General features: G+C 37.9%; 1 protein-coding gene across 2 annotated transcripts; it reads left to right on the top strand.

The window, feature by feature from the left end:
- The first annotated feature begins 4,175 nt into the window (after positions 1 to 4,175).
- On the top strand, positions 4,176 to 10,596 carry gng13b (guanine nucleotide binding protein (G protein), gamma 13b). Of its 2 annotated transcripts, none has more exons than XM_077213027.1 (3): positions 4,176 to 4,522; positions 7,485 to 7,590; positions 9,380 to 10,596. In XM_077213027.1, the coding sequence occupies exons 2-3, from the start codon at positions 7,493 to 7,495 to the stop codon at positions 9,483 to 9,485; spliced, it is 204 nt and encodes a 67-aa protein (XP_077069142.1). In that variant the 5' UTR covers positions 4,176 to 4,522; positions 7,485 to 7,492; the 3' UTR covers positions 9,486 to 10,596. The 2 variants fall into 2 exon arrangements, with proteins under 2 accessions (XP_077069142.1, XP_077069140.1); XM_077213025.1 differs by having other exon boundaries at positions 4,178 to 4,522; positions 7,458 to 7,590.
- The last annotated feature ends 2,282 nt before the right edge of the window (positions 10,597 to 12,878 follow it).

The raw sequence follows: 12,878 nt of genomic DNA, 5'->3' as shown, positions 1-12,878 counted from the left end.
GGATGCACCGTACCGTAACGTTACTTGATTTGCTCAACTGATTTAACGCCGAGTCGTTCAGCAAGTCTTATTTAAATCTTTTGTCTGCATGTCTTGAAGACAAAGATATTACCAAAGCAGTTACACGATTCAAAAGGTGGAGACTTCAATGGGGAACAAATAAGCATGGAAATGAACGAGAACAATTTGTTCACATGAAAGATTTGTTCAAAACACCGATTCGTTCACTTAAAATATTCATTCATTAATCAACACTAGTTCCCGTTCGACGACATGGGCCTAACGTCACGTTACACACTTTGTTTGTAGATATTTTTGTTATGATTGAAAGGTATATAAAATTCCGTTTTTGTGTATAACTACTATTCTGGATCTACCATAATGAGTCAGTTGGTTAAACGGAAGGGGGCGCTGTTTGCTCAGATCCTGAGTCTGGACATGAATTCAACTCCTCTGTAATTAAATTCACATTTCACTCACCAGATCAGTAGAGTCTGGCAGCAGATATGGTTCTATAACTATAATTTAGAAAATAATACTCTTGTATCTACAGATGTTCCTTAAATTCTGCTATGTAGTTTTTGTCAATTACAGATATTTTAGTGAAATATTCCTTCATGTCAGGAACATTCCTGTTGTATTGTAGTATTTTGTGAATATGTAATGCATGTGAAAATATTATAATACCTATAATTGTATCGATTTAAATATATAAATTCACAATATACGTTGCGTTATATGCGTTGTGCACTTGTGAGGGTGTATGATTTGACCTGCATTCACCTGGCTGGAGATGCTTAGTTATGCTGTTCTCAGAGTCACAGGTAAACAACTTAAGGCCCAAATAAATGCAGAAATGTGGTAAATATAGAATGTTTTAGGCTGCTACGGTCTTGATTCTTTCAACCTCCATTAGAGTAGCCTGCATTTGCTCTTTGTGTTAAAGCACTAATGGCAGAGTTTCTCATGGACACCCATCAATTTAGGACACATGGGATACCTATGTCTTTATCTCCAGAATGTGGTCCCAGGCTATATCTGTGTAAATTCTCTTTGATGAAGCCTCTATGAACTGTTGTCCTAACTGGCACTTAAGATACTCTTTGCACTGTTAAGCCAAAGAATAGCCAGCGGACCCATCAAAAGCTTGACCCCATCGGCAGTGCAGGGAGTTCTTCATTCAGGACCCATTAACCATATTCAGAGCAGAGCTCCATTCTTCCCATGTGCCTGTGCAGTAAATGATGGATGCAATACAAATAGGATGTGCTAAAGTTAGATGGCTGAAGGGAGAACTGGCCAGTGGCTATTAGTCAGTTTCTGCTTGTGAAAAACAAACATCTAAAGAATACACGCTAAATGTAAAATGCAAATTCACACTGGTTAATGCATGCATGGTGCTAAACAGCAAGGTTATGATACTGATCAAATGTATTGAATACACTTTGAAAGCAGTCTCTTTGGGGTATACATACTAGATTATTACACATCACTTCAGTTTGGTTATGACATGAATGATAATGAGTTTGGTAATCTAGTACTGTGGTCTGATACAGATTTTATGATGGAGGTTTGCAATCAACTGTCAGACTATTTTTAATCCATACAAATGTGTGTATAGCCATATCTAGAATCTGGTTTACCATTAACTTTATCAAGCCTATTATTTTGCACATACTTTGAATTACTTTTATCTCACATCTTGTGGTTCGCTTTGTTTAGTTACAGCAACTTCCTCTCCATCTTTGGTCTTTTATTTAATTATTATTGTTTAGTTGTGTCTGTCATTCATTGCATGGTGACGGTGGTCCCACAAAAGGAGGCTCATCTGATCTTCTGCTCCTGCTGTCCCACGGGCATCTCCTCATCTTACACCTCGTGATGTTGCTCTGATACCACAGGAGACTGACATGAGTGCTGCTCTGAGATGAGCAGATGACAGATGCCCTTGTATCAGCCAACAGGCAAACATTTAAATCTCCCTATGTGAGCAGTTTACAGCCGTGACACCTTTGATGGAATTCTATTGTCAGTGCTTTCAGGTTTATGTCAAATAGTGTGCAATAGCATTCGTAACATAATTAATACAAGCCTTGAATTTGTTCTGTTTCTGTTCTTTATGAATGAACGGTATTATACGAAAAATAGACCATACACTTGTTTGACCGTCTAGCACTTAAAAAATAAAAAAGCATACTGTACAGTATGTGTCTTGTGGAAAAACATTGTTTTGGATATGCTTTGACTCTGCTGCTCTGTGTGGATGAATGTAGTTCAAGGCACCGGTGTACAAATGGAAGCAGGACATCTTATCAGAGCAACTAAATTACTTTTTTGGTGTTTTTGTTGGGTTTTTTTTTTTCAACTGGTAATTTCCCAGAGGTTTGTCGCTTTTAATGATCCATGGTCAGTTTTTCTCGTTCGTTGTGACAACAAAATTTCAGCTTCAAGGTACCCACTATACTTTTTTCGGTGTACCAGGTCCGGCTCCAGCTTTGGGTAAAGTGACATTTTATAACAAAAGCAAGAGGTCTTTAAAGGGACTCTGTATAAACACACAGGGCGTTGAGCTAAGGAGATTTTCATTGGCCCCACCACTAAAATAAATAAATTTGTATTTTAATAAATAATGCTAAATAAAGACAGTAAACAGTCAGTAATAAAATAAGAACTTATGAACAAATTACAAGCAATAGCACACATAAATACAATAGAATAAAGATACAAATGAAATAATCATATTTCAGTTAGGTCTACCAGTATTCAGGAACAAAATACTAGCCTAAATAAAGTAGCCTATATTAATACTTATTAAAGCTAAAGAAGTTATTCAGTCAAGAGAAGATTTGAGCAGAGGTTTATTTGCTTTTATTCTTTAATTGATGACAAGACAGCAGCAGGTTAAGCTACTGTTACTTTAAGACCAAAAGCACGGATCTGACACACATTAGACATTCTCAGAACTGTTTACGCTCATTAAGACTTTTTATTTTAACTTCGTTAAGACGTAATTTTGTGTGTATTTTCACGTTTAAGCGTGATAAGATACAAAAGAGAACACAGCTGTGTGTACCGAATTGAGTTTCTTTTGCGTCTTCTTGTGCATGAACAGTTAAAATCGCTTGCATGTTTATGAAGACAGCGGTCACGTTCTAATACCGCTTTCTCGTTTCTAAATAACTGTCCGAAAACCATGATCACCCTCAAAATCTGGAGATGAATTGAACATGCACCGATTTTGCAATCGATTGATATGCTGTGGGGCCAGGGTAGGCAAAGCTCCTGATTGGGTGGGCGCCCCCTTGTGGACCCGGGCCTGCTGTAAGAATATGACGTGACATGCACGGCAAGGGCAATGATGAATGAAATTCGTCCGACAGCTCTTTTAAAAAAAAAGTTTTTTTTTTTTTTTGTTGCATAGTTTAGCTTTAAACAGATTGACAAGCGACGTTCCAAAAGCACTTATATGTAGTATAAAATTCCACTGTTTGCATCACTCCACTTATTTTGCCTGCGGCCAAATACATTTTTTTGAGGGTCGCAGCATCAGTATTTCTGCTCCTCCATTAGGCTACAATTCGGAACGAAGGCGGTTTCTTTCACTAATGAGCTGGAGTGGATTACAAGAAATCTTTGAGTTAGGAACGGAAGGGAAAAGCTCGGTGGCTCCGTGTCACAATACACGCCGTTCCGCACCGGCTTTCAGTCTGCGTGTTGCATGGCAACACGGCAAAGCTTGATGTTTTGGTTGGAACTATTTTAGTTGGCGCAGAGAAAATATATAAAAACGATTTTTCTTCATTAAAGCAAGAGATTCGTGCTGACAGCCCTGGTATTCAGAAAAACACTCTTGGATATAGCATCAGGATATAGCATAATCGCACAGCTACATAATATAAATGTTTTATTTGACAGAAAAGCTTAATCTTCGAGAAGCATAGTAGCCTAACATGTTGAAGCTCAATTTGTCCATATTAGGGCATAGATACTGGATCAAACGTAGGCTAACCAGAAGAGTAGGCTAGTCGCAAATCCGTATGGAATATCTAAACACTTAACTTACACTGACAATTCTAGCGAATAGGCAAGGGACATCGGGCGTCCTCTTGTCTTCAACATTAGAAGAGGCATTAGCCTTCAACAGCATATAACCGCCCCCGATCACCCCCTCCCAGACAGATTTGCCCCAGCACCTCCTCTACATTGGCCCAGCAGCAGCGACTGAACAGCGTCCTTACACTTTACTAGGCTGTAACCACTGCCATCAGCTCAACTTCTTCAGCATCGTTTATTTCAGCTGTCTCCCTCTGCCGCTGCTGCCGGAGCTTACCAGCCTATCTTTAGTCTCTCTCTCCAGTCTGTTGGCTGTCTACAGCGGACACACAATCGTCCATCGTTTGTTTTCGCCAATTAGACACTGGCGTATGTGTGTTTTTTGATCAATCTAAGGACATTTCCCATAGATAAGAACAGTCTGCGCCAAAGACGGGCTTCGGGTATTACCCAAAGATACATCACCGAGGTAAGCGACACAATTGTGAATTCATATCGATCTAATCCTTTTCCGCGATTGACTCTTCATGGCAGTTGACACAACTTATTATGTTGCCGTTAAATATTTGTGATGGACATCCTATTTTGTGTGTGTGCATTTTCCATATTGTTTTTCCACTCCCCACATCACCGCTGTGGCTCCCAGCGATTTGCCGGTGTTATATAAAACTTCGATTTTCAGCGTCCTCCTTTTACATCAGCCATCCCGCTTTTTTGATTAATAAAATCATTGGGTTATTTAAACGTAGCCTATATTTACAGGAAGAAGCCTACAATTCAGCCTCAGCCTGCAGTAGCCTCTTAGTTTTATCTGCTCTGTGAAACCTTAATACACCCATTGGAGGTAACTGAGATAGCCTACAGCAAGTCATGCTGGTCTTCATCAGATGATATATTAATCTATCACATTCATTGATAAGTTTGATTCATCTTCTTTAGTTCTTTCTGCACCAGTTCTTTCTGCTTCTGTTTAGTAATTGTTACATTTTTAATACATTTTTTTAACCAAACTAAAATGTAATCCCCCCCTATTTGAATGCGATACATGGCGATGACCTACATCATTGAACGACCTACATGAAGAACTTGGCTTGGGAAGTTCATCCTCGTCCTCCATCTAATGTCACTTGTCCTACTGTAGCCTAATGATGAGTAGGCTACACATAATATAAACAAACTAACAAATATAAAATGGTATCACCCGCCCGCAAAATGCGGCTGCATTTCAGCAGTGGCGTGTAACACAGTCACTCCTACTAGCCACTTTGGCAGGTTGAATTTTATATATAATATACATTTTTTAAATGTTGTCTTTTAAAATGCATCTGAAATAAACTAAGTGCAATGTAGTGATGTCAGAAATATTGATTTTTTCGATACCGATACTGAAATATCTGAAACGCTTCCAATACTCGTTTCCCGCAGAATAGATACACGACACCAGCTGAGCTTTCTCAGCTCTCCGACAGTAAGTTGACACACAAACCCGCCTCCCCTCACTCACTCGTTTCATTTGATCCGGATGAATATTGTTGGTGGGTTACAGGGCTTGAATTTCGGTGTGGGATTGAGCATAATTTTGCTCATGCCAGCAGATTTTGTGCTCACACCCAAAGTGCGAGCACATAAAGCCGCCTCTCAGTACTAAATTGAGTTATTTTTCGCTGCTTATTGCGCTTAAACAGTCAAATACACACAAAATAATGCCAAATGCTGGTCTTGATGAGTATTCACACACAGTTATGTTTTAAGTGAAAGTAAAGAAAATGCATGTGTAACAGTATAATGGATCCGTGCATCAGGTCTTAAAGTGACATCAGCCTAATATACCGGCTGCAAAATTTTAAGATAATATAAAAAATATCTATATGGCATTTTTTTCCCCCATCAATGTCAAAATTGTGGCCAGTGAAAATGCTGAGTGGCTAATAACTATGGAAAACCACTAGCCACAGTGGCTTGTGAGCAAAAAGTTAATGTCAAGCCCTGCGTTCATCAATAATATTTGGTTCATGACTAATGGGTGAGGGGGGGAAAGGTTTATGCCTTGCGGCAAACTGCTGTATATTCTGGGACAGCATTGATTCTATATTTGTTTAGGGTCTCAGTGAAGCACTGAAATCATTGTATTTACCTTCTGGCAACAACTGATTTCAGCTTCCATTATATTGGGACACAATGTCATGAATTTCATGAATATCTCCATATGAATTAAGTATTTATGGATGGTTTGAGAAAAGTGGACATTTTTAGAGTATTACAGTTAATCATACAGTTGGCAAAACATTTGTTCCCCAACCATTTCTGAACATCACGTTTGATTTGAAGAACAGTACAGTTTCCAAGCTGCTCTGAGTGTTTAGTCTCAGTAGTGAAATCAGAGCTTTTAGCGTGAGAGGCTCCAGTGTCTGGCTGGTGTTGATGGGAAGCGCTTAAAAGCCTTTATGGGACGGATGTATATAGGCAACAGAACACCTGCATGCTGAACTGTTTCTGCTCTCTGACTCACACATGCCCTAACGCTGGACTCCTCTCAACACTGAAACCCTCAAGACATGAACTCTGATCCCCCAACCCCTGCTCAGAGAGGAGCAAGCATTAGACAAGCATCTCATTGCTCAATTCTTTATTAATCCCAAAGCTAAACACATGCATGCAGTACATCCAAGAACAAGAATATAACAGAATATATGTGGTTATAATTGTGGTTATGTAGAAATGCTTTGTCGGGTAATCTAAAATGTGATTCGTGTGGTGACATCTATTTTCACTGAATAACTATCTATTTTTCAAGTAAAAAAATATAATGTAGCTTGACTGAATCAGCCTTATAACATTATATTACACAGATAAGGTAGAAACAGTCCCTTAAGACAACAACAGCACTTTTTTTGCTTTTTCAATTGTAAAACAAAAACACAAATTAAAATTTTAGTTGAATTAATTAATTAAATTCTAAATAATAAATAAAATATGCCATTATTTGCTGAAAAAGCCCACATTATTGTGGCAGTCAGCATAACTTAATAAACATTACAAAAATTAGCTTTGCATCGTTAGCAGTCATTGCATTATTTTGCATTATTTTCATATCACTTCACATAAGCAATCTGTTCAGCATGGACGTACAGATCACATCCACAAATCGTTAGTTATTGCATACACATCAAATTGTGCGAGGGGCTGGTTTGGCAAGATTTTTAATTGCAATCCACATTGACTGATGCAAAATCAGCTGTTAAAGATACATCAACAACAACTTACATCTATTTTACATTTTTATTTGGAGCCGCCCTAGAGTGGCTGTTGAAAGAAAGTATTGTTAAAGTTACACTAATGCAGTTTCAGTAGGACAATTGGTTTTGTAAAATAATATTCTTTCTTGTTTCAATTTTGTTGTTTAGATTTAGTTTGATCACTTTCACATCAAGCCACAGCCATGGATGAGATGGACTTGCCCCAGATGAAGAAGGAGGTAGAAAGCCTCAAGTACCAGCTGGCCTTCAAAAGGGAGAAATCCTCAAAGACAGTGACCGAGTGAGTGTGCTCTCTTTTGTTCTTCATACTGTTATAGTCTCTTTTCCAGGTTCCAACCCATATATTTTTATGGTGTCACCCCATATCACAACAGAAAAGATAATGACTCGTTCTACCCTCCTTCTATTTTTTGTGCTGTACATCACATAATCAAGCACAGAAAATCTAACAGCAAGTCATCAGAACATCATCCATGTATTCTGTCAGTTATTATACAAATACTTAATTCTCATTGGTCAATTGTGGCATTGAGCTTTCCAGTATTTTGTTATAATGAACTCTCAACCGTACATTAGACTGTTGGTTTAACAATATACTCGTCCTTCTCTCATGTCTCTCATATCACTCTCTCTTTGCATACAATGCAAGATAGATTAGCTAATTGGAGCAATTTCGCAACTTTGCTGTGGTAAAAATGGCCTTTTTAAGAGCTTCCGTTTCAGTAATATTTCAGTATACACTTTTGTTCGAAAGTCTGTTGTCGGTTAGATTTTTTTAAATGTTTCTGTAACCAGTCTCTTATGCTCACCAAGGCTGTATTTATTTGATCAAACATACAGAAGAAAAAAAACACATTTAAGATGTAATTTATTCTTATGATGGCAAAAGGGAATTTCAACAGTAATTATGACAGTCTTCAGTGTCACATGATTCTTCAGAAATCATTCTAATATGATAATTTGACACTTCTAAAATAAATGGAACCAGGTGACACTGGTAGCACATTCAAGTTACAAATGGCTGCACCCGCTTATACGTTAAAAATTAGTTAAAAAAGTGGATATAGTGAGGTTTAAACCTCAGCAATGGCCATTGTTTACTTATACAAGTAAGAAACAATTAAAATATTGATAAAATAACTTCAACTCAAATCAATATTACTTATTAGTAGCCATCTAATAAGTTGAATAATGTACAGTTATTTCTATTTTATTTTTTGCCTAACTTATCCACTTACCATAGTTCATAGTTCCTTTTTTTAGTGGAGAATAATCAGTTTTGTCATTGGTTTTCTCTAAACAGTTTCCTGATTGAATAACCCTAATGTCACCATGAACTCATAACTGCAGTTATTTTTGATTTTGCAGGTTCACCTCATGTCACAAATTAGGCTGCCCAGAGGTCAGGTCCTCTTGGTGATTGTTCAGGACAAAGTTAATGCTGTCAGATCTCTGGTGCTTTACTCTCCAATTTGAGAGCATGCATGGCCTCTTAGTCACACCTGCCACTGTCACATTATAGTGACATCTCATTTCCCTGCATCCCAGGGCTCTCTTCCTGAAGTATTCACAATGGTAATTTCTCTGTTACAAATTAAATTTTTACCAGCCAGCAATGATCAGCCCAGTTTATGCCAGCGTAGTGGTTCCTTTAGTCTTATTGTGCAGTTTAGCTGAACAAGCAATTGCAAATCCATCATAAAGTTGGGTCATGATGACATAAAAAATCTACTTGAGTCTCAGATGAATCTAAGATCATCACTCTCATCTTGGACACATCATTTCTATTAATCGCCTGTGATGGATGGTGGTTCTGCAAGCCAAGAAGTTACGTGATTATCACCCTCATTTATCATTTGCTCAACATGGGTGCTGTCTCACATGACCCTAATTTCATAAATCACTCAGCATTCGTGTTCAAAGTCACAGACATCCAGAACAAGCCTCTGCTCAATTTACCCCTAAATAGCCATTTTTTGCATCAAATGTGAGGTTTTTTACTTTAAATACGTTGCACAATTTGCAATGTGTCCCATAACGATGAGGGACCTTCTCCTTCCTCTCCTTAGCCTGGTGAAATGGATCGAGGAGTGTGTGCCCGAGGACCCTTTCCTAAATCCTGAGCTGATGAAGAACAACCCATGGGTGGAGAAGGGCAAGTGTGTGCTTCTATAAAGGAGTAGTAGCAGCAGCAGCGGTCGCCCCAGCCCTCCGTCTGAGCCTCCACAAGCCTGACAGGATCATACGGCGCTTGCTCTCTGTTTCATTCCCTCATCATGAATGTACAGCAGTTTAGCATCCACTGCACAAAAAACACACACTCATACACAAAACACTAGCTCTATATAGTCAGAATTTGACACTTTGACATGCATTACTATTATATTTATAACCATCGATATATATCTTTATATGCAGTTAGTGGAATTTCTCTTTGACTTCAGTGTTGTCGTCGCCGCTGCTTGCGCGCTTGATCTTGAGTTCAGGCATGTAGTGTCGACATGGAAATGCCAGAAAAGGCCTGTAAGACAACATTCTGCATGACAGAGGTGAGAAGAAATGCCTCAAAAAGGCAAAGGCAGCAAATATTTGTTTCCCTCTGTTACGCAGCATGTTCATTTCTCCTGCAGGCTCGTGCACTATTTACACCACAACTCAGCACTCTCACTTACAGACCATTTTTAAACATGTACAGATCGTTTTAATTTATTTACTTATTTATGATCATTAATTTATTTATTTATGTTTGGTTCACCACCAAAGCTGTCGGCGCCGACTGCTTTAGAAGCTACAATGGACCTGCTGTTGTTCAACTGCACCCTTCCTTCCTTGAAAAGCTAAAGGATAAAAAAAACAACAACAAAAAAACGCATCTTGCCAGGTTACCATCGAATACTGCCTTGTACACAATTTCCTTAAAAAGAATGTATGTGTGTTGTTGAGGGACTTGTAAACCATCAGCACCCTTAAGCATTGAATGGATATGCAAACAGAGAGGTTGTGCACTGGCCAAGGCTTTTTTTCTTCTTTTCTTAGATTAATAGATCAATCTGCACTTATGGCAAGGATGTGGGGTTAATTTATGAATTTTGGTTTGTTCATGTTTTTATATATTCAAACAGTAGAAACCTGTCTAATTATCTAGATGTGCGTTACATGTGAGAATGCTTTGAGAAAATATGCATACGATCAAGTACTAGTTTAATAACAAGCAATAAGTGATTACATTTTTTTATTGAATGTTTTACAAAACATCTTATTGAATAAAGTAGAGGATTTTTAGACAGCTTTAATGTCATTTGTGTGTTTCAATTGGGTGTGTGTCATGGGTTGGGCAATTTATTTCTGTGTGTTTACACAATAACAGTTATATTGAGATTAGTAATAAGTACGGCTGTCAATTTAACACTATAGATAGATAGATAGATAGATAGATAGATAGATAGATAGATAGATAGATAGATAGATAGATAGATAGATAGATAGATAGATAGATAGATAGATAGATAGATAGAGATAGAAATAGAAATTACAAATATAATAGTGATAAAAAAAAAATGTAATTATGGCCCCTCACCCCAATATGGAGCCCGGCACATGACGTGGGGAAAATAAAAACATGATAATGTTGGACATGAATTAATAATTGGTGTGTTCCCACTAATTCATTAATTAATCTCCTTGTTTTAGTTAAATCAGGGCCACGTTGTACTTATTTATGTCCTAATGTTTGTTAAATTGTGGGATTGAAACAAGGGAACAAATTAGTACAACATGGGCACGATTTAACTAAAAAATGGGAACACATTCTTCGTGGCCACAATATTTTGTGCAAGTCATAAGAGATTTTCCAATAATTTCCTATCAAAACTTCAATTACTACCTTTATGTTTTTGCAAGCCAAAGAATACCGGTAAGAGAAACAAAACGGCTCAGGAACACATGGAACTCAACTGAATGGTTTTAAAGTTTAGAGTTGAACTGCTGTTAACTTGACAAAATGGCTTACAAACATGACGCTCGTGGCACGAGAACGTTGAAGAAAACAGCAGAATGTGACACAAAACCAGAGACATATGTATGTATACATAGACCAACAATTAAGAAACAAGATTCTGTATCCATTCTGTATGGACGCCCCCAAGAGATAAACAGTTTAACAAACTCGACTGAAACTCGATTGCTGTGGACTGTAGGCGGGTGACAGGCTTATGTTCTATGATACTGAAATAAAACAAACTCTATCGACTTCTAAAGTCACTTTTTATGTTTATACAGTGCTTTCTTCACAATAATTTGACATAGTCTGTTAAAATTATCTTTATTTGGAGGCTTTTCTCAAAAAAATTACATTAACATTGATTAATGTCAAGCTCATGGGCTAATTGAAATATCAAAAGATGCTTTTATCCAAAGCAAATGAAGAATACAAGCGATTCATCCATAACAATATTGATGAGATTAATTGAAACTGACATGCAGTAATGCATTAAACTGCTGGTACCTCCTTTGTAAATGTAAAGCCATAAAACAGATTTGGTAGAACAAGTCCGCTAGTACAATGAGCACAGTCTGTCATATTTCTATCTCCATTCCCAAATCACTGCAAAAAAAGCATTACTAACTAATTCTCAGCTAAATAATAGAACACATGCGATTCTTTTCTTCCCATCTAAGGGAAAATTGTATCTCTTCTTTTCGCACCCTCTGACTTCACTCTGTTTAGTCCCATCTGCGTATTGCAAGTGCAACTTTGCCAGGCATTTTAATCAAAGTCAATACATCTTCATGCACTTAATGGACCTGCGAGTATCGGACCGTACAGCCGTCACCCGTTTACCAAAAAAAAGATGCCATGAGTGGTTCTGGGGGCCATGGGACTAACACGGTGGATAATGGCTCACTCTCTAAGATTAGGAATTGGTAATCCTGATGCCCGTTGCCTAGCCACACATTCACATGATTGCTCTCTACGCCGGTTGAACCCGCAGCAGATGACTCTCTAATCTGCCCAAAATAATCCACTCTCTCAGCCCCCATCACAAATCTCCATTTCTAAATACATATGGGATCCCATGGACCAATAGTCTGCTTAAATGTACACATCTGGGGTCTGCATATATGGCAAAGCTTAATGCCTCTTTAATCTAAATACGGCAAATGCATCCTATATCTGGATCTGAAATGGGGATTTATGCAAAGAAGGGCATATGGACTCTGAATGAACATTACAGGAGAGAATAAATAATGGTTTCTGACTTGTAAAACCACTTGCTGCTCGAAACACTCTTGCTGTTCTCCTTTGAGGATCTAAAAAAGATGTGTTGTGTGAGGAGAACAATCTCACAGTGTGTAAAAGTGTGATCCAGGCAGTATAAAACCCTTTAAAATCACATAGGTCCAGTTCAGATGAAGTTAACACTTTTGTGTTCATTTAAACATAATTAGTGTCAACATTAATCAAATCATGTTATTTTTAACCACAAGGCAAGGCTAATCCAACCTTTTAGCTCAGGCATGACCATGTCTTAAGCACATGATGAACTAAATTTGACCAAATTGGGCAAA

The sequence above is a fragment of the Siphateles boraxobius genome, unplaced genomic scaffold (genome assembly GCF_051911475.1).
Source record: "Siphateles boraxobius isolate OS27281-9 unplaced genomic scaffold, OSU_SipBor_1 66, whole genome shotgun sequence".
Taxonomy (NCBI): Eukaryota; Metazoa; Chordata; class Actinopteri; order Cypriniformes; family Leuciscidae; genus Siphateles; species Siphateles boraxobius.
The sequence above is the reverse complement of the archived record's forward strand: the minus strand, read 5'-3'. Positions and strand labels throughout refer to the sequence as shown.